General features: G+C 36.1%; 2 protein-coding genes across 4 annotated transcripts; both read left to right on the top strand.

The window, feature by feature from the left end:
• Nucleotides 1-3,039: 3,039 nt before the first annotated feature.
• Nucleotides 3,040-17,968, top strand: SUT4 (sucrose transporter 4). 3 transcript variants are annotated; one of them, XM_086439737.1, is made up of 6 exons: nucleotides 3,040-3,728; nucleotides 11,274-12,010; nucleotides 12,422-12,485; nucleotides 12,576-12,619; nucleotides 14,825-14,990; nucleotides 15,195-16,084. In XM_086439737.1, the coding sequence occupies exons 1-5, from the start codon at nucleotides 3,245-3,247 to the stop codon at nucleotides 14,987-14,989; spliced, it is 1,494 nt and encodes a 497-aa protein (XP_086295863.1). In that variant the 5' UTR covers nucleotides 3,040-3,244; the 3' UTR covers nucleotide 14,990; nucleotides 15,195-16,084. The 3 variants fall into 3 exon arrangements, with proteins under 3 accessions (XP_086295863.1, XP_086295864.1, XP_086295862.1); XM_086439738.1 differs by having other exon boundaries at nucleotides 15,184-16,084; XM_086439736.1 differs by lacking the exon at nucleotides 15,195-16,084 and adding an exon at nucleotides 17,467-17,968 and having other exon boundaries at nucleotides 3,041-3,728.
• An 870-nt stretch (nucleotides 17,969-18,838) lies between these two features.
• LOC147403938 (protein DETOXIFICATION 48-like) lies at nucleotides 18,839-21,361 on the top strand. The gene is made up of 2 exons (XM_086439735.1): nucleotides 18,839-19,699; nucleotides 19,797-21,361. Exons 1-2 carry the CDS (start codon nucleotides 19,565-19,567, stop codon nucleotides 21,288-21,290), a joined length of 1,629 nt encoding a protein of 542 aa, XP_086295861.1. The 5' UTR covers nucleotides 18,839-19,564; the 3' UTR covers nucleotides 21,291-21,361.

The raw sequence follows: 21,361 nt of genomic DNA, 5'->3' as shown, positions 1-21,361 counted from the left end.
CACAAAAAGAAGCATCAAATGTTTTTTGGGGGTTAGAAGTCATTTTTATTTTCAATGTGCCTGTGATAAAAGATCCATATCATGAGATTTACTTGCATATTCTTCATTTTAACTGAGTATAAAGTGTTTCAATTGATGTTTCATGCTTTTGCCTTCTAAGTTTACTTATTTATAAATTTAAATTTTTGGAGAGTCGAGAATTTGCTTTCCTATCAATATAACTATTGGATATGGGTTGAAAATTTTCATTCTCCCACACAATTTCAAAACTCCCATAAGAGTGAAAATTTGCGAGTCAACTCAAACGAGCAAAATAAAAATGTATTAATATTATAAATATCTAAACACAATTTTTTTATATTTTAAAACAAATAAAAATATTTATTTATTTTTACTCTCCACAGTAATATTTCATATAGTCGATTGAGTTTTGGATTTGACTCGATGCTTTTTTTGATCGATTTGATGATTGACTAAGCTAATTTTTATGAGTTAATTCGACAAGTTGGCCCATCGAGTTTGGGACTTGAATCACCTCAAAATCCAAAGCATCAAACCTACAGTTGACATTCTTACAATTCTATCATCATGAAATCAGAACTAATATCTAGGAACTTGTGTTGATCCTCTAATCTCAGCCGTAGGTTTGATGCTGGCCTTGAATCACCATTTAAAGGGCTTTTATTATGTTATGTTGCATTAATTTGTTAGTTTATTATTTATAATACTTTTAGGATAAAAAGGCAAGACAACAAAACCGAAAGGAATTCCATGGTACAAGAAGTTAAGGGCCTGTTTGGATACCAGAAGCAGAATTACTCTTCCAAAGAACAGGAGCTGAAGTACTCTATGGAGGAGCTGGAAAAGTAATTATGTGCAGAAATAGCGTTTGACAATCAACTCTATGAAGTACTAACAGAAGTACTTTTGTGCTGGAAGTCTGTTTGGGAACTATACTTACTTCTCATGACTTTTAGAAAAAAGACCAGAATACCCTTATGTTATACCAGTTACTATTTTTTATCTTTTAGTGTCATAATATGCCTTCAAACTATACTGTTTTTGACATTTTAACTATAAATATTAATATAATATAATATAATATAATATAATATAATATAATATAATATAATATAATATAATATAATATAATATAATATAATAAATATTAATATAATATAATATGTTTAAATCCATTATACTCAAAATTTTAAAAAAAAATTGACAGACTGTTTTTGACATAATATGACATAAAAAAAATTGACAGAATGTCTTTTAGTGTCATAATATACCTTCAAACTATACTATTTTTGATATTTTAACTATAAATATTAATATAATATAATATAATATAATATTTTAAATATCAAATATTAATATAATGTGTTTAAATCCAATATACTCAAAATAATTTTTTTTTTGACAAACTGTTTTTTAATGTCATAATATGCCTTCAAACTATATTGTTTTTGACATTTTAACTATAATATTAATATAATATAATATAATAAATATTAATATAATAATATTTTAAATATTAAATATTAATATAATGTGTTTAAATCCATTATACTCAAAATTAAAAAAAAAAAAAATTGACAGACTGTCTTTTAGTGTCATAATATGCCTTCAAACTATATTGTTTTTGACATTTTAACTATAAATATTAATATAATATAATATTTTAAATAATAAATATTAATATAATATGATATAATATTTTAAATATTAAATATTAATATAATGTGTTTAAATCAATTATACTCAAAATTAAAAAAAAAAATATGACAGACTGTCTTTTAGTGTCATAATATGCCTTTAAACTATATTGTTTTTGACATTTTAACTATAAATATTAATATAATATAATATAATATTTTAAATATTAAATATTAATATAATGTGTTTAAATCTATTATACTCAAAATAAAAAAATAAAAAATTAATATTAATAAATATTTCTTTCATTTGATTTAAGGGCAAATGAATTAGGAATATTTTCATAGAAAATTAATAAAGTTAAGGGTATTTTGGTAAAACGAACCGTTAGATTTTGACTCCCCGCAAGATGAGTTTTGAGAAATAGGTTTTCTCGACTTCTTCTCAAAGAGTAATTTCTTGTTCTTGCGCGGAGTAACTCTTCGAAGGAGTTGTTCATCCAAACGCATCCAAACGACTTCTAACTCCCCGCAAGAGTCAGAAGTAGCCAAGGAGTCCTATCCAAACGCCTACTAAGAATTCGAGTTCCTTGGCTTGCAACCCAACTCCACGTGATAAGGGTAGTTTACACATACCCCTCCAAATTTTGATAAATATTTGAGAAGGACCAGTGTTTTCAAATTGGTGACATACCCTTGATCTTGGTCTTCTATAAGAGACATATAAAAATGATAGAAATATTCCCATCTTACCCTCTTGCCCAAACCACGTGATTTTTGTCCAAACATCTTCAATCGTTAGGATTAACACTTTAATATATCTGGCAATGATGGAGTGTAGGTTTTCTCTCATAGAATTGGGATCCACCAATCACACGAGCTTGCGTGTATTGAATGACACATCTAATTTACAAAATTACCCTCGTTAAGTTTGCTGACCAATATAGTATATTCGAGAGAGATTGTGAGCACTGTGACAATAAATTTTGTGAGCGAAAAATCAATCTAAGTTTAACACAACGTGAATCGTGAGGAGAACAACTCTCTATCTTGCCAGCCATAACCCTAGGTAGAAAAATTATGGATTTGGCGATGAACATTAATATTTTTTGAAGAAGAGTTTAAAGATGGGGTTGTTTAAGTCATTTTATACAATGGTCATATAGAAAACAATACTATAGTCAAGGTGTATAATACCATAAGTTTGAAAACATAGTGTTATCTCAAAAGTTCGCCAAAACCTCGAGGGGCATATCGAAAATACCAAAAAAAAAAAAAAGTAAAACAATCCAAACTCCTCTGACAAGTTGCCCAACAAAGAGGTTTCCATCTCACCAAATTTGCACTTACTCGGAATGATAAATTCCCAGTTTGTCCTAAACGAGCTTACCAATGCGTCTTATCCAAAGCTTCAACCTGTGGCATCATCTGTAAATTAATTGGAAAATAAGGACATTTTCTCAGCTCATCTCCTCTTCAAAGCCCAAAACGTACGTTAACAAGGCTAACTGAAACAGCCGTTTTCCTTACCAGCAAAATCATAACGGCGTTAACTACAAGCAAACGTCACACAGAGAGAGTGAGAGATGGCGAACCCTGCGAGACCTAACCAGAGGGTTCGACCCACGGTTCGAACCAGAGTTCCATTAAAACGACTCTTCCGAGTCGCGACAATCGCGTGTGGAGTTCAGTTCGGTTGGGCTCTGCAACTCTCTCTTCTCACCCCATACGTGCAAGAGCTTGGTATCCCACACGCGTGGGCTAGCTTGGTCTGGTTATGTGGTCCACTGTCTGGACTTCTGGTTCAACCGTTGGTTGGTCACATGAGCGACCGTTGCACTAGCCGGTTCGGCCGTCGTAGACCGTTCATAGCAGCTGGAGCAGCTTCAATCGTTGTTGCGGTTCTTATAATTGGGCACGCGGCAGATATCGGTCGAATACTCGGCGATAAATTGGATTCTTTTCCGAGGCCTCGAGCGATCGCGGCTTTCGTTTTAGGGTTTTGGTTGCTAGACGTCTCTAACAACATGATTCAAGGACCTTGTAGAGCACTCCTCGCCGATCTTACTGGTATTTTTTGATCCCTGGTTTCAAAATTTTGACATTTTTAGTGTAAATTTCTGATTTTTTCGAACAATTTTAAGCAAATTAAGATAAACCCTCGCCAGAATCCCTGCAAATTTTCCCTGTTTTTAGGCGGATTTCGAGATTTCTGTACACGTTAGGTGTTGGGTAAGTTTCCCAACACCCAAGTTGCGGTCGAGGTTGATACGTGGAAAGAAAACACCTTTGGTTACAGAATCTCGCATCTCTGCGTATTAAGCAATTGCTCGTGTGAAATTACTGAAATAACCTTCACACGGGGAGCTTTCTTTTTTATTTTATGTGCGATGCGAGTTGAGTGTTTGAGGAGATTTATGTAATTTTGGTCAATAGCCGTCTCTTTCAGAATTTTGCTTTTTTTTTTTTCGTCTTCGTCTAGACTAGAAGGTTACTTGTAAGGGTCGTTTTCTTCAGGATTTGGTGGAATAGGACATATTTGTAATATTTGGAGAAAGTAGGGATGTTCTTGAAGTAATTGCTTGAAAGTGTGGTTTTAATTCTCCATAAAGAATTGTAGTTAGGATGAAAAGCTTACAAGCTGGAGGGTTTAATGTTAAAAATTGGCTTTAATTATCACCTCAGTTATACATTTTGGGTTGGTAAGTGAGCCCAATAGGCAATGTCACGGCTGATGATGATGATGATGTGATGGTGAGAGGGCAACGATTATGTTTTGGGTGCACAAGAAAATACTAAAGAGTTACAAAAAAATATTTGATCTAGTGGTTGTACTTGGGTTTTGGGAATGTATGTATAAACCTTATTAGTGAGGAATGAGGTGTCCAAAAATTGGTTTTCAGCAATGTTACCTAGTTCGTTGTTTCCCTCGGTTCAAATTTGAGTTGTAGTTCACCTCTCTAGGACCAACCTGACTCATAGAGGGTGTGGATGGATAAAATCCTCTCCCATCTGGCCGTTTATGTCACACCGATCAAGGGGAATCTCGAGACGGACACGTGGCACTATTGGGGTGAACTTTATCTAATTAGGGAATAATCCTCATCCCAATTTGGGAGGATTCTTCATCTTTAAATAATTATTATATTTGGATATGGTTGAATATGACAATTGTAATTTAATTAGAATTAGATTTCCTGGATTTGAGAGATAATGCAATCACGTAATATTCGACACAGAATATGGTGGAATGGCTCTTCGAGCCCATGGATGTAAGCACCTTTCCCAAACCATAAAAAATCTTGTGTTTTCCTTTTTTTTTTGGGGTATTATTTATATGGTTTGTGTGGGTGTGATCTTGATTCAAATTGAGGTTTCGAGGTGGATGCAAAAATTGCATCCACAGAGGGTATTTAGGTCATATATGTTAGTCTTAGAGAAGAAGTCCTAGGTCAAGGAAGTATGTCATCGGTTTGAAAACATATCTCTAATATTGATATTGATCAAAAGGTGGGGGCATCTATTATTGACCAAAACAAGGTTATAGATAACGGGTTCACTGATTCCATGAATCCAGTACGAACCGAACAACAAATTGGTTCCCTGTTCGACAAGGTTGGAGTGAATCTAGTAACACAGGTTTTGAGTAGGAAACAGGTCTCCTTGTACTTCAAATAGTGGAAGCTCTCGATTATCAGTATCACAATCATCGTTGTGTTTAAGCGTTTCTATGATTTCTAAGCTGGAGCGGAGCTAGGATTATTTTTTTATGTTGGGGCAAACAAGACACTTAGAAGTTCTAAAATTTCTTGTGGGGGCAGTAGCGGCGAGTTTTATTTTCCATCATTGTTATCCATCGAAATAACATCTAAATCCTACAATTTTAAAAAATTCTTGTGGAGGAAAGTTCCCTCATTGCTCCCATTGTAAATCCACACCTGTTTCTAGGGACATATTTTTAAACATTCAACACGCATGGCTTCCAAAAATAATGTTTCTTTTCCAAAGTTATTAAAAGCTTGGCATCATCTTTGAGGGCACATGAATATGTGAAAAAGTGTTGAGCTAGCATCCATGTCTTGTAAATTTGCTTACTTGTTGCCCATAAAGAAAAACTTATTTTGAGCATTGTTTCCTTCCAATTTCCTTGTTGCTTCCTCATTTTTCCTTGTGTCCCAAGATTAGGCCGGTACAATTTGTATCAAAACAAACTTTTAGCTCCTATAGTTCATTGTGGAAACTGTAACTGTAACCATGGAGTCAACTACTATGGACCAACCACAATGATGCATGACGGGAGGGAAGAAGATAATATAAGGAGTAGGTGAACCTTGTTTGGATTTTGGCTACGATATGGTTATTGTAAAAGTTTAGGGTAAATGGGTAAATTCAAAAGGGTTTGGATTGCAGGATTTAGTTAAGATGTTTTGCAATTAGGGTTAGGGGTTTAGAATCATAGGATAAAAAGTTTAGTATAAAAAAAAGACGTAACAAATGGGTTTGAGGCTCCAAGTTTTCAAGAATTAAGAATTCAAGAGTTCTTAAATTGAATAAAATCACGTGTTAGAAAAATGAAAGAAAAGCAAGAAAAGGAAAATAAGATTAGAAGAGAAAGATAGAGGATAGGGTTTTGAAATCACAAAGGGTTTCTTGGAATCACATAAAGAATAATGGAGACCTCACATCAAGAAACTCCATTGGAGAGTATTCACATTTAAAACTCATTGAAAGAAACTACTTTTTTATTTCATAAAATCTTAAATCAATTACAATAGTTATATAGGCTCTCATGTTTTAGATTTTAAACCTTAATCTTAACATGACTTAAACATTAATGATTTTGACCTTGAGAAGCTAATTCTGTGTAAAACTGATACATTATTAGTATTTTGATCATAACTTTCTCAAAACTCATCGAAATCACAAAATCTTGGGCTTGTTGAACAGGTAACTGAATAGCCTTTCAAATGACATGAAAATCAACCTAGTACAACAAGTTTTGACCCCTCAAGAAAAGGTCTAAAGAAAAGTAACATGAGTAGTACACATACTCATCGGAATCAAAAAATCTTGGGCTTGTTGAACAGGTAACTGAATAGCCTTTCAAATGACATGAAAATCAACCTAGTACAACAAGTTTTGACCCCTCAAGAAATGTCTAAAGAAAAGTAACGTGAGTAGTACACATACTCAAATCAAATTCCTAAAACAACATAGAACAAATAAAGAAGGAGACTTTTATATCTCTAATATCCATCCAACCCATTAATGGGCTATAAAATCTACTCAATAACGGCCAATGATATTTGATGTCCTGATCACACAACTATCTATATTGACCAAAAGGCATTGAGGGCGTGGGAGCTCAAGTTGCCTATATCAATGGGATTGTGGACGGAATGACATAATTAATGCCTCAAAAACATTGAAAATAAGTATGGAAGCTTGGCCAAGAAGATAATACCCTAGATGAGGATGTTAAGGCATTTGTACGTGCCATTTAAGAACATTGATGTGCTCTCATCAATCTCAATCTCCTTAAGTTCATTGGCTCAGCCAGACCAAATTGGATCAAAGGGACCATGATTATGTGATAGTATCATGAGCATATGGGGGCAAGAGATGCAAAGGGGTTGGAAAACTTGTTCTTTGACAGGAAGTAATACTTTTTTGTAGAGAGATTTGATTCATAAGAGGCAAAGGTTGCGATGTGGACTATGTGCCTCAATGGTGATGCCTAGTTCTGGGGACATGCCAACTATTTAAAATTGTAAAGTGGTCAATGTGTGATTTACTCGTGTGACGACTTGAAGTCTGAGCTAAAGACCCAGTTTCTCCATAAAAATGTGGAGTTCATTGATTGAAGAAATTTGAGGTAACCCCACCAAGCTGACACAATAGCAGAGGGATACCTATCAAATCTTGACCTAATTTTTGACATCCGGGATATTCCTGAGACTGACAATGTCTTCTGCTTTATCGACAGATTGAAGCCTTGGGTATAAATAGAATTCCAAAGGGAAAAGATCCTAGATTTAGCATTTGTCATGGTCATATTGGAATGTCAAACCCTATAGGAATGAGGTTCTTATTCCTAACATAGAGCTGCTTTGAGGCATTTCTAGCAGCTACGTGTCTAGCAGATCCCACTTTTATAATGGAGTAGTGAGAAGGATCAAACCTAAATAACTCCCCAAGAAACTACCTATTACTAGATTGATTGATCACTAAATTGAGCTAGTCCCTAGAATCGCATGGCCTATAAAAGGGCCCTAACCTAATGGGTCCTCCCGAGTTGGAGGAACTATGAAAGCAACTTGATGGCTTGTTGGAGTATGGTTTTATTAGGCAATCAAAGTCCTCATATGGAGCCCATCTTATTCAACATAGGAATACAGGCTTTGAAAATGGTCATCTTATTCAGCAAGAAATATATTATGGTTTTTAATCCGTTTTGCTATTTGTTTGGTCTTTGAAGCAAAGGGACAAACAATCCCATAAGTGATCATCTCCATCATTGGTTTGTTGTTAATTGGAGCAAACTATTCGAGGATTTCAAGGGTCACTTTTTGAAGGTTTTTTACTTAGATGAAATTAGACACGCAATGTAGAAGGCTAAGGGCTCTATTTTGTATCAGTTGGTTAACTCAACCATTCAGCTTTAATATAATTACACCATACCTTTCTTAAAAAAATAGAAATTGCGTGGTTCTGTTTCTAATTCAAGGCAACAGGGTGTTGGGTTATTATTATTTTTGATAAATATAAATTCTATTAATAGAAAAAAGAGAAGAGGAGCTGAGATAGCCCCCACATACAAAGCAAAATATACAAAAATAAAAGAAAATACACTCCCAGCAGGAAGAGAACTAACAACAAATTGCTTCTCAATTAAACACAAAATCTTGGAAGCGCAATCCCTCAAATTCTTTACTCAACTTTGACCAAAGGAAAAGAAACCCCATAATCTCTAAAATCACTGTGTGAGTCGAGCTCTCTTTGTTATGAAATATCCTGTTGTTGCGCTCTCTCCAGAGACCCCAAGCAATGGCGGCGGGAAGGATAGTCCAGAGATGCCTCTTTCTAGAATAGAAGATATTGAATCTCCACCCCTTTAAAAGAGCCAAAAAAGATAGAGGAAGAACCCAATACACCTGGAAACGAGATAAAAAGAACATCCAAATAGCCTGGGAGAAAAAACAATGAATAAGCATATGGTTGACGGACTCCCCATCCCTTGAACAAAGATAGCAAAAATTTGGAGTTATCCACCCCCGATAGATCAAATTATCCAAGGTAAGGATTCTATCCAGAGAGGCAAGCCATAAAAAGAAGGACACCTTAGAAGGAACAAGAGCTGACCAAATAATAGACGGAGAGAAAGAAACCTCACACAATGGAAGTAAGCGATAATAGAAAGACTTGACCGAGAACTTCTTATCCTTAGCCTTGATCCATTCCATTCTGTCCTGTTCGTTCTCTCTGAATTGGATCGAGTTGAGGAGATCAAGAAGAGATGAAACCTCCGTCAATTCTCAATCATTGAAATTCCTCCTAAATCCCAGATCCCAAGAATCTGTGACCCCGTTGCGAACGAGACACTGCCTTACTGTATTATTTTTTTTCAAAGAGCAAGCGTACAAGGATGGAAATTGAGTAGATAAAGGTGAAGTTTCACACCAAAAGTCCTCCCAAAATCTAACCTTATCCCCCAACCCAACTTTATATCTAATCTCCCTATCAAACTCATCGACTCCCTTCAGAATACCTCTCCACACACTACACCCATACGAACCTCTAGCCTCATCACTATACTACCCATATCTCTTCTCTCCATATTTAGCCTGAACCACTCTCCTCCACAAGTTGTCTCTCTCTTCCTCGAATCTCCAAAGCCATTTGCCCAGGAGAGCTTTATTTGTTAGTCTTAACCCTCTAATCCCCAATCCTCCATTCTTCTTTGGAGTGCAAACCATCTTCCAATTCACCAAATGATACTTTCTACCCCTATTATTGCCATTCCACAAAAAATTCTTCATGAGTCTTTCAATCCTAACTTCCACCGATTTAGGCAATGTAAACAGTGATAAGAAGTAAATCGGAATACTTGTTAAAGTACTCTTAATCAACGTAACCTTACCCCCTTTGGAGAGATATTTAGCCTTCCAAATACTCAGTTTCTTCTCCATTCTCTCGATAACTCCCTCCCAAGTGTTGGGTTATTATTTACGTGGGCTTGTGCAAGACATGGTCTTAGACCTACTAGATATTACCAATTTGAAGTTCAGATCATTGCGTCAGACTATGCTATTGTTGGGGTGTCACTACAAGATGGGCATCTGATGCGGAAGTGTGTTATCTAACACAAGATAGAGTAGTTGGCAGTAGTACATTGCATGCAAGTATAGAAGTATTATTGGTTTGGATCCAACCTAGTGGTGAAACAATCTGTCAGCCCCTTCCTTACTTGGAAGAAGTTGTCTCCTAACAAGCTTGTTAGGAGAACTGGCAGTGTGGTGGACGATTTAAGTCACAAGGCCGAGCTTGCAACTATTTATTCTGACAAGCAAAGAAATGCATGTTGATCCAAACTGCCCAAAAGAATCTGAGATGGATGGGAAATGACCCTCAAAGCCCAAACACTAAAAATCTTAGCGGATAAGGGTAATACCCACTGCTCTTGGGGTATGTGACAGACTCCTGTATGCAATTTCAAATTTGGAGGTGTCAAGTTATACCGAGCTTAAAGCTGTAGAATTGGTTCCTAATGTCTCACCCTATGAAGAACCATGGTCGATTCTTCCAAGTTCTACAGGTTCAGGGAAGTGGGCTTCAATCAAATCCTAGGAAGACTGGAGCGCATGTAATGCCAGGTGGACGGCAAAATTGAAAGTGTGTGTGTGTGTGTTGGGGGGGGAGTGTGAAGCAAGTAGTACATCAAGTTTATCTCCAATCAAGGATTTAAGACCACAATTTGATTTCTTTGGTGATGAACAAGAAGAGGTTAAAAGGATCCTTGATTCAGTTGATAAAGTTGAATGAGAAGATCAAACTCAAAATGCTTGAACAAAGGATTTGCAGGGTTCAAGTCAAGAAGTCAAGCACAAAAGATGCTGAATGAAAATACACAAATATGGACCTAGTCTCACATGTGATAGTAGTTGGTTCATTTTAATTTACTTGGTTGCTAAGGTACAACAGATCAGCCTTGAAGATTTTAATTCCATTAGGGGTTTCATTTTTTTTGAGTTGAAGATAAACTAGAATTAATTAGCTTGCTAGCTTAGTGGTTAAGCTATGTTAGATAGGATTAGAAAATTTCTATTATATTATGACATTTCCTTCCTTTCTATATGTATCGGTTGAGGTATAGAGTTTAAGCACATATGAGCACATTGAAGGTTAAATTTTTATGTCATTTTTATTTTATTTCCTTTAGTGATTGTATTTCTTCTGGCTACAAGAACTCTCTTTCTGTTTGGTCCTGATTGGATTCACTATCTGTGTGAGTGTGAGTTTCTGGGGTGTCAAACTCAACTACTACTTAGACTATATGTCCAAAGCCAAAACCCAGCAACAAACTGACATGTATTTTCTGTAAATTTGTTATTTTAGGGAAGGATCACAGGAGGACTCGAATAGCAAATGCATACTTCTCCTTGTTTATGGCTCTTGGTAATGTCCTTGGCTATGCCACCGGATCCTACAGTGGCTGGTTCAAGCTTTTCCCCTTCACTGTCACCTCATCTTGCAGTGTTGACTGTGCCAATCTCAAGTCTGCTTTCATTCTTGACATTGTTTTTATTGTCTTCACTACATACATGAGCATCTCAGCAGCACAAGAAATGCCTCTAAGTTCCATCAACAGTTCTCCAGATGAAAGGCCAGAGCAGTCGCACCATTCCCAAGAACCTTTCCTTTGGGAATTATTTGACACTTTTAGATACCTCTCCGGGCCAATATGGATAGTTCTGATTGTTACAGCATTGACATGGTTGGGATGGTTTCCTTTTCTTCTCTTTGATACTGATTGGATGGGTCGCGAGATTTACAAAGGAAAGCCGAATGAAGGGCAGAATTATCACATGGGAGTAAGAATGGGCGCATTTGGTTTGATGTTGAATTCTGTTGTTCTTGCATTGACTTCAGTGGTAATGGAGACACTCTGCAAGAAGTGGGGCGGTGGATTTGTCTGGGGGATTTCAAATATTCTCATGTCTTTGTGCTTTGTAGTGATGATTATAATATCATTTGTGGTAAAGAATATGGAGTTCTCTAGCAATGATCTTCCTCCTAACAGTGTTGATATTGCCGCGCTAATTGTTTTTGCAGTTCTTGGGGTTCCATTGGCTGTAAGTTGCTTCATCCTTCTAGTTCCAACCGAAGAAAATTAAGTTTTCATTTTTTAGTTGTCCAAAAGAAAAAAAAGAAAGAAACTTGTGTTTCTCGTGGGATCTTTAGTCCTGTGGCCTATACATGCCATGTATGTGACACATATGCATAGGTCTGACCCATGAAATCTCTTCGACCAAAAAGGTTAAAAGATTTGTGGTTAGGATGCTTTGATTGTGGAGTTTTCTTGGTCTAGGAGATTGTCTGGGTTGGATAAACTCGATAAATGGTGGGGCCTTAAACCACTTTGTGCAGAAGAGGGAGGTCATGCAAAAGTTGGATGTGCAAATATCCTGACAAAAGTATTCTTCTTTTCATGACTGTCTAACACTTCTTTAACCTGATTATGTTTTTGAAATATTTGCTTGCAGGTTACTTATAGTGTTCCCTATGCTATGATGTCCACTCGTGCTGAATCCTTGGGACTCGGCCAAGGTTGGTGTTTTAATTTTTGTATTTGTTTTTTAAATTTAATTTTTTGGAGATGTAATTGTGAGACTTCTTGTTATGGTTGGGACCTTGCAGGGTTATCAATGGGAGTTCTGAATATAGCTATTGTGATTCCACAGGTATGGTTTGATCTTGTTACTTTCATCTTTTTTTTATTTTTTATAGTAGTGCCAGTTTCTATATTTCTTTTGTGCATTATTAGGTAAAAATAACAGAACATTAGCTTACTCTTAGAAATAATGTAGCAGCAAAATACTAAATACTATTTTATTTCGTAAAATACCAACAAAAAAAAAAAAAAAAAAAAGAAAAAAAAAAAAAAGAAAAGAAAAAAAGAAGAAGAAATGAGAGGAAAATTAGAAGAAGATGACGGGGGGAAATGTAAGATAGTTTGGTTAAAATTTGATATAAATGGTTGAAGATAGTGGTGGCTTCTTTATGCCCTAGACTTAGCATGGCTCAGACAAATTTGTTGATGGCTCAGACAAGTATGAGATAGATGCTAAGAGGCCTTGATGGAAGGCACGTTTTCATCAAAAAAGGAAATAAAAGAGAGAAGAAAACCTCAGAGAGGAAGACAATGGCCTCTTCTTTTTCCAACGGAAAATTTCATATCATACATCAAAGTTAAAGCCTCAACTCAAGGAGGGCCTTTTAGACAGAACCCTACCTGTTTTGTGTTTCTTGTTAACATTGGATTCTATTCCTTAAAAATGAAAAAAAAAAAAAAAAATCCCTTTAGACATAAAAATCCCAAAAAAACCCCTGGGAGACTTCTCACCAAAGTGCCTAGGCTGAGACTTCAAAATGACAGACATCAGGGTATGTTCTATACCGATGTTCATAATTATACTGGTAGAACTCAAAACATGGCCCTTAATACTTCTCATAAATAAAAACAGACCCCTTAATGCCAACCCACTTATATTGTATATCATGCTCTCCAAGGAATTGGAGAGTATAACTCCAAGGCACTGGAGGTAATCAATTGGGAGTTCTAGAGGTATTCTAGGTAATCAGAAGGTTTTCTGGGGGGGATTCCAAGGTTCTTTGGAGGGTTGTAAGTTTTGTGAAGAGGTTTTGTTGGTGTAGGAAATTGGTTTCTCTAGTATTTTGCTCAATTTTTCATAGTAGATGTTCTTTATCGTCACCCATAGACGTATCCTTTAGCATGAACCACATAAGTTTTTGTAATCGAGGGGTGTGCCCCTTTGTATGTTGTATATTTTTTGACTACTTATTTATAAAATCTCGCGTATCTAGCAAAAAATGAACCACATAAGTTTGTGCTGTTTGAGGAGGATGTTTTTTCTATGGCTTTTGTTGCTATTTTTCTTGTGGATTCCTGTGTGGAAGAGGAGAACATGGATTATTAGCCATCTCAACATGATGGATTTTCTTCACCTCGTTACAAATAAGATTCGTTTTCCCATAGATCCTTGTGCAAATCTTCCTCCTAATTGCTCACAGATTGGATTCTCTATCATCCCACTATAAAACAATTGGCCTTGGCCGGGAAGAAAACGAACTATTAACAGTCTCAACATGACAGATAAAGTTCCCCTCCCAGGGTTGGAGGAGAAGAGGCAGGCCCATAATTTAGTCCCCGTATACAACAATTGGCCTTGGCCCCGCATTAGGGACTGGCGATCATGTCAGTCACCATTGAAAACCTACCCCAATTGGTATTCCAGTGTAAGAATATGTTTTTGAAATAACTGGTATTTGGATTCATCTAGTTCCTTTATTTGTGCAATTGTAGTAATGCCACTTTGAGGTAGGGGGTTCAAGTCTAGCTTACCCACCCAAAAAGAGAAAAAAATACTGAACTCTTAGGGAAGGTTTATTTATTTTGCTAAGAGTTTTGGAGGCTTATTTTCTGAGTCAATTTTTTTTTTTGGAGGGTGGGGGGTTTGGATTGGTAAGCCTGTTTTTAATGTGATCAGTGACTCGGTGATGCCGGAAACTCAACCCAGGTCTGTGGTATCATCACTGATCGACTTTTCCAACTAAGCTAGCTAGCACCTTCATTTGTTTTTATATCTTCGTGACAGCTAAAATACAACGTTTGAATGTTGTGAACTGACAAATATTCTGTGATCAGTATAAGAAAACATTCTGAAACTTCTAACCCATATAGGATGAAACACGTTGACCATTTAGTTGGTTCTTGATCCTGATCCATATATATATATAGATATATCGTGTGTGTTGGTGCCTACGTGTTATATAAGAAAATATTTACTTGCTCTATGTTATTCAATCATGTGTTTTGTTTGTAGTTTTCATCTGTTGAGGTGATGGGAATTGGTGTTTTATATCAGGTGGTGGTTTCCTTGGGAGCTGGACCATGGGATCAGCTATTCGGTGGTGGGAATTCACCAGCCTTTGCTGTGGGAGCAGTTGCTGCCTTTGCCAGTGGACTAGTAGCGATACTGGCTCTTCCTCGATCCTATGTAGAGAAGCCAAAGCATAGGATCCATGTTTAAGGTATACTATTGTATTTTTTTTGGCTTAACATATCTATTCTTCCACACAGCTACTAAAAAAGATTTGTTCTCAGAAAATTGTAATAGTTATTGGTGCTTCAATTGGGTTGATAAAACCAATTCTTTTTCTTGCTCTTTTATTAAAGATTTTTCCATTCAAGTTGCCAAAGGGCCTCATTAAGGTTTTCTTCTAGTGTTTTAACAGACTCAGCTATCGTGCTGTATCTCACTAGAAAGGTGTGGTGCTTTGTAACTTGTGGTCTAAGGTTCTCTATCAGTTTGTATGCCAAAAAGAGAATATAGAGGGGAAAAAAAATCTCTCTTTGAGAAATGTTTACATGGTTTAGATTCTTCTAATGATCTCATAAAAAAACATACACAATTCTAGGTAGAAAACTCTTAATAAATGGTTGTGGGTCACAGAACAATCTCTCTGTGTAGATAAAATGCTTAACCAAATTTTGTGATCCAATGATTATTATTGAACATTTATCTGAACAATCAATTTAGCACCCCATAGAGGATCTTTCGAGTGCCGAACATTCCATCTCTTAGATATAGTTGCTATATGGCAATTCATTCGGAAAAGTAGGTGCACCCATCACTGCCGATTCGAGGTTCTCTGCCAATGACAACTTTCATACCGACCAACATCTTTTTGCTAGTGATTGGATTAATTCCTCATGAAGATTTCATCCTTCCATCGTGTTTATTGGCATCAATGGTTTAATTGGAACTTTTGGAATCTTTCAAATTTTAGTGCATTTCATGGGTATCTGAATATGATTTTGTGCTTCTGCTGATTGAAAGGTTTGATGGGGACATGTCTGTATGCTCAGGTTTCTGATAGCTTGATTGATATTTATGGAAGGCTTCCCTCTATTATTGTTCCTCTCTTTTCATTGCTTGCATTAGAATCTTGGAATAAATTCCTGTCTTTATTGCATTCTTCAGTATCTAATATTATATTTGATTTGCCTTCAATGCCTTCCATGCGATGTTACCACCAGACCCTCAGAGACAATTAAAATATTTCCCCTTATGTAAAAAAGTTAGCCTTATACTTTTATTATTAAAATAAGGAAAAAAAAAAAACCCAAAAAGTAAAAGAAGCTTGTATGCCCACATCAGCATATTTAACATCACCTTCAGACTTAGTTGATATTAAATGAGATAATTCAATGGCATTAAACTGAAAATTTTAAGGTTATTGTATTATTTAGGTTTTCTTCCTTCAGAAGAGTACTTTGATACACATGCATATAACAATTTATGGGTATGACCTCATAAAGTTTTGAAGAACCTTTGTTTGGCTCGAATCAATCTATAGGTGTTCCTTTATTGTCTATGTTCATGCCACCATTCATGTGTGCTGTTCATTACTCATTGTGACCAAGTAATAGAAACGCATACTGAGAGTTAAAATACTAGGGCTTTCAACCCATTGTGTACACTTACGTGATAAGACCCTTTTTGTTTCATTGTTGTTGGGATCACACTAGATGGGTAGATATCATTTTCATGGAATACAATTCACATTCAAGATGCTTTGATGTTGAAATGGTAGACACGCGAGGACAGAGAGGGAGAAATTGGAGTTTGTTCTTTTAGTTTATACTTGAATAAGATATTTTTCGAAAGAAAAATTATTAGATCCATGCTGACCATTGGATGATTGTTAAGATTCGAGTGTTGTGAATCCCAATGACTATGGGGATTACATAACTGTAAGTCTGCCTTCTTGAAAATATTGAAGTCATGTAGTTAGCATCACTGTTGCAGTGGTGCTTTTTTTATGTACATGCACTCCGGGAATTGTCAAATAAATAGATAAAGTCTCTCCTCATCTTTATTTACATTAATTGTCAGACACATTAAGAGGTGGTGTGAAAAAAAGGGTGATACTTCAATTCTAGACCTTTTTATTTATTTATTTATTTATTTTAAATTTACAGGTCAACTTCTACTTTTTTTTAACTGTACTCAATCCAAATCCCATGACATAAAATCCCAAAAATCATCTTTTCATGGGCATCATGATTCATCTCCATTAAAATGTCTTGGAAATATCGTTTCCTTCACACAAAAAAAATCTTGATTACAGAAACATTGGCATAAAAATAATTCAATTAAAACTAGTTTGCAACATTAGAATCACCCTTTACTCCATCCAAATCGTGTCTGATTCTTCTGCTTCATGCAACTAAGATTAATAAATAAATAAAATTATATTCGACGTAAAGTTAAAAGGACATACTAAAACTTTTCCTTGGCCATTGATGAGTAAAACCCATTTTCCATCACTCTTAGTTTGAATCAAAGATGGGTTTCTCTCATTTATATTCTCTGATTAATTTTAAGATTCATGAGTTTTTATTTGGTTGGTGGTATATATAACACAGACAGAGCTATCATACACAGTAATTTATGGAGTTGGAGACACATGGAATCTGACATATAGGGGTTGTGGATTTCAGGGAATTTAATTTCTGCTACAAGGAAACAAAGATGGAACAGTTTCTTGCATTTGCTGAGACTCTCTGGGAAAGGAAAGAACTGCTCTTACTTTGAAAGGTGGGTGGGGGCTTCTGTTGCCTCACAGTGAGTCACAGCCCAACTTCCCACAGAGAGACAACAGTCACTCATGTTGTGAGAAATGGGTTACATATTTATTTCTGTGGTCCTCCTATACACACCACTACCTTCATATACCCACAAAGATAAAAGTTCTAAAAATAAAATTATAAATCCTACTTGTAATGTGTTGGGTTCAAGTTTAATCCCAAATAAACCAACAAAACACATGGTTTTGATGACTAAATTATGTGGAAAATTATACTCGTAAACGTACGGTTGAGATGAGAAGATGACATCTGATCCTAGGAAACATTTTATTTTTCCTCAGATTGTTTGAGGTTAGAAAAGTACAAAACATGAATGATTGTTTGATGTTCAAGACCATTTAAAATATTATTTGTACCTTAAAACTACTACTTGGGGGACAAGAGTGATTGGAAGATTTGAAAGAGGGGGGCAATTTATGATTACGGAGGACCCTAATCAAAGATAACAGTGAAGACCTAACAAAATCCCACTAATGGGAGAGATGTCATGACGACTTTTTTATTTTATTTTATTTTTATTTTAATTCTCTCTTTTAATGGGCTTAAAATCTCAAATAATCTTTAATGGAGGGTGTCATTTTCTTCTCATTCTTACCAAAAGTAACCCCACAATGACTCTCCAACATGTTTTCTCTCCTCTTTACCTCATCTCAACACTTAAAAAAGGGGAGTAAGAAAGAAAGTAACTTAGTAAAACCACAATCATACATACTTCCACAAAATTAGGGTTTTTAAAGTGAAGTGAAATTAGGTTAGCAAAAGATGAAATCAGGTAGAACTAGACTCTAGTAAAATATAGAAATATACGGAAAAGATGAGATTTGACCTTGACTTCTTGCTCCACTCGCTTGTCACAATTCAATGGATGCATGGATGGGATGCATACACATGGGCTGCAGGAGATTGGCTGGCACATGTACAGTTGCCTAAGACACGTGCCAAGTTTCCATGCACATGCTAGTTGTCAACATATGCCTAATATAGCAGTCATGTCACACAAGTGGGCAAACAAGTCTCAATCCAATCTATTTGGTTACCCTCTCTAAAGTTACTTTGTTCAATCCAAAACTTAATACTTGGGTTATGTTACATTTATCAAATCCATACACACAAGGTAAAAAAGAGTACCAAAGCAACATATATAATAATAATAAAAATAAAAATAAAAAACCATTTTGATAGAAACATTCCCAAAACATTCAATGTTTTATTACCATCTCGAATGAAATTGGAATTTCTTAGCCAAACCATTTGGAGATGTAGGAAAATTGGATGCAAAAGAACAAGGATAATAAGAGAGAACGTGACATATAATTTACATGGTTCAACAAGATTACTTTTATTGTCTAGGGGGCGACAATTGAAAATCTTCTTCAAAGAAATCATAAAACATGTTGACTATAAATTTATAATCCGTACAAAAGATGAAATACAAGGCACAAACATAACACAAGACATTATAAAACTTTGAACCAATAAAAACATGCAAACTCACCAATCATCCATTTGACTTTGCCAATCACTGTTTGAGACAGAGAGTGATTGGTAAACACTGTTACCTTTCTTTTAAGGTACCAATTATAACCCAAAAAACTTGTACCATCTATTCTTATTTGCCAAATAGATGAATCAAATATGAAAGATAGTAACCAAAACACAGAGATAGAGAGAGAGAGAGGCCCCCCCCACCTCCCCAAGTTCTTAGCACTCTAAGCAGCCGCTTTTTTTTCCTACTTTTTTCCGTATGATGACAAACTGTTGCTTACAAACCTACAGTATACTCCCCCAAATCCTCCACAACTATATATATACCCCCAACTATCCTCTCCTTTCAAAGACCAAAATAAAAAAGAAGAAAACAAGAGAACCATACCACAAAGTGTTGTTGTAACCTCATTAGAAAAAAAAAAAAAATTAATTGAGTCACCATTAATTCTGAGTAAATTATCTAATGTGCAACCCAAACCCATCGTCTCCCTCCTCAATCCTCTCTCCCAACAATACCCATTTCATCATAAATCCCAACAAAACCATGGATCTTCACACTCATGAAGAAGAACTCCATAGATGGCCAACTCCCTGTGAGGTAACAATAACAACTAACATCAATGTAGTACACCCAACAAACTTTTTTTTCTCTCATCATTTCCTTTATAACTTCTTTCTTTGTTTGGCTTCTTCAGGTTATACAAGAGATCAAAGCTATAGGGAAAATCTCAGGCCCAACAGCTCTAACAGGTCTTCTCTTATATTCAAGAGCTATGATTTCAATGCTCTTCCTTGGGTACCTCGGCGAGCTTGAACTTGCGGGTGGGTCCCTTTCTATTGGCTTTGCAAACATCACTGGTTACTCAATCATCTCTGGCTTAGCAATGGGAATGGAACCTATTTGTGGACAAGCATTTGGTGCAAAACAATGGAAGCTTCTTGGCATAACTTTACATAGAACAATTCTTCTTCTTCTCTCTACTTCAATACCCATCTCTTTTATATGGCTCAACATGAAGAGAATTCTCTTATGGTGTGGTCAAGATGAAGAAATATCATCAATGGCACATCTCTTCATCGTGTTCTCGATCCCAGACCTTTTCTTCCTTTCATTCCTTCACCCTTTAAGAATCTATCTAAGGACACAAAACATCACATTACCACTAACTTATTGTTCTGCCATCTCTGTTCTTCTTCATATCCCTCTTAATTTCCTCCTTGTCGTACATTTCAAGATGGGTATTCGCGGTGTCGCTATAGCCATGGCTTGGACTAATTTGAATCTCTTTCTCTTGGTTTCCGCCTATGTGTTTTTCTCCGGTGTGTATAAGGAATCTTGGGTGGCACCAACCATCGATTGCCTCAAAGGGTGGTCATCATTGCTTAGTCTAGCCGTGCCAAGTTGCTTATCGGTATGCCTCGAATGGTGGTGGTACGAATTCATGATAATTCTATGTGGACTACTTGTTAATCCAAAAGCTACCATTTCTTCAATGGGTATACTAATCCAAACAACCTCATTGGTTTACGTCTTCCCATCGGCGCTAAGCCTCGGGGTATCAACGCGGATCGGTAATGAATTAGGCGCTAACCGACCTGCTAAGGCTCGTATTGCCATGATAGTGTCTATTTCATGTGCCATTGCATTAGGCTTAGGTGCAATGTTGTTTACGATGTTGATGAGACACCGATGGGGGCAATTTTTTACAAGTGATTCGGAGATTCTAGAGCTTACAGCGGTGGCATTACCGATAGTAGGGCTATGTGAGCTCGGGAATTGTCCACAAACGACGGGTTGTGGTGTGTTGCGAGGTAGTGCTAGGCCAACTACGGGCGCAAATATTAATTTGGGATCATTTTACTTGGTGGGTATGCCAGTTGCAATTTTTATGGGATTTGTGGCCAATGTAGGCTTTGCTGGGCTGTGGATTGGCTTGTTGGCTGCACAGGCTTCATGTGCTCTGCTCATGTTGTATGTGTTAGGCACAACAAATTGGGTTGTTCAAGTAGAGAGAGCAAGAGAACTAACACAAGCTTCATCATCATCATCACCAACAAGAAGTACATCTAAGGAAGCTCAAAAGTTGGCTAATTTGGAGGAAATTGTTTGTTCTAATAATGGGTTTGTGAAGGCAGTCTCATCAGAAACAGATCCTCTTATATCTACCACACCTAATGTAAATGAGTGAGATTTTTTTTTTTTTGGCTTACATCCTTAATTAATTAGAAGAATTTGAAATGGTTACCCATTTTTAAAATA

This window comes from Akebia trifoliata, chromosome 4, assembly GCF_017979445.1.
Source record: "Akebia trifoliata isolate Shusen 1 chromosome 4, ASM1797944v1, whole genome shotgun sequence".
Taxonomy (NCBI): domain Eukaryota; kingdom Viridiplantae; phylum Streptophyta; class Magnoliopsida; order Ranunculales; family Lardizabalaceae; genus Akebia; species Akebia trifoliata.
Note: the sequence above shows the minus strand (reverse complement) of the source record. Positions and strands in the feature narration are given on the sequence as shown.

Bases quoted from the DNA above. Each gene is read 5' to 3' on its own strand.
- LOC147403938 (XM_086439735.1), top strand. From the start codon at position 19,565: ATGTGCAACCCAAACCCATCGTCTCCCTCCTCAATCCTCTCTCCCAAC. The intron at 19,700-19,796 runs GTAACAATAACA...TGGCTTCTTCAG, and splicing joins GATGGCCAACTCCCTGTGAG to GTTATACAAGAGATCAAAGC.
- SUT4 (XM_086439736.1), top strand. From the start codon at position 3,245: ATGGCGAACCCTGCGAGACCTAACCAGAGGGTTCGACCCACGGTTCGA. The intron at 12,486-12,575 runs GTTGGTGTTTTA...GGGACCTTGCAG, and splicing joins ATCCTTGGGACTCGGCCAAG to GGTTATCAATGGGAGTTCTG. The intron at 12,620-14,824 runs GTATGGTTTGAT...GTTTTATATCAG, and splicing joins TAGCTATTGTGATTCCACAG to GTGGTGGTTTCCTTGGGAGC.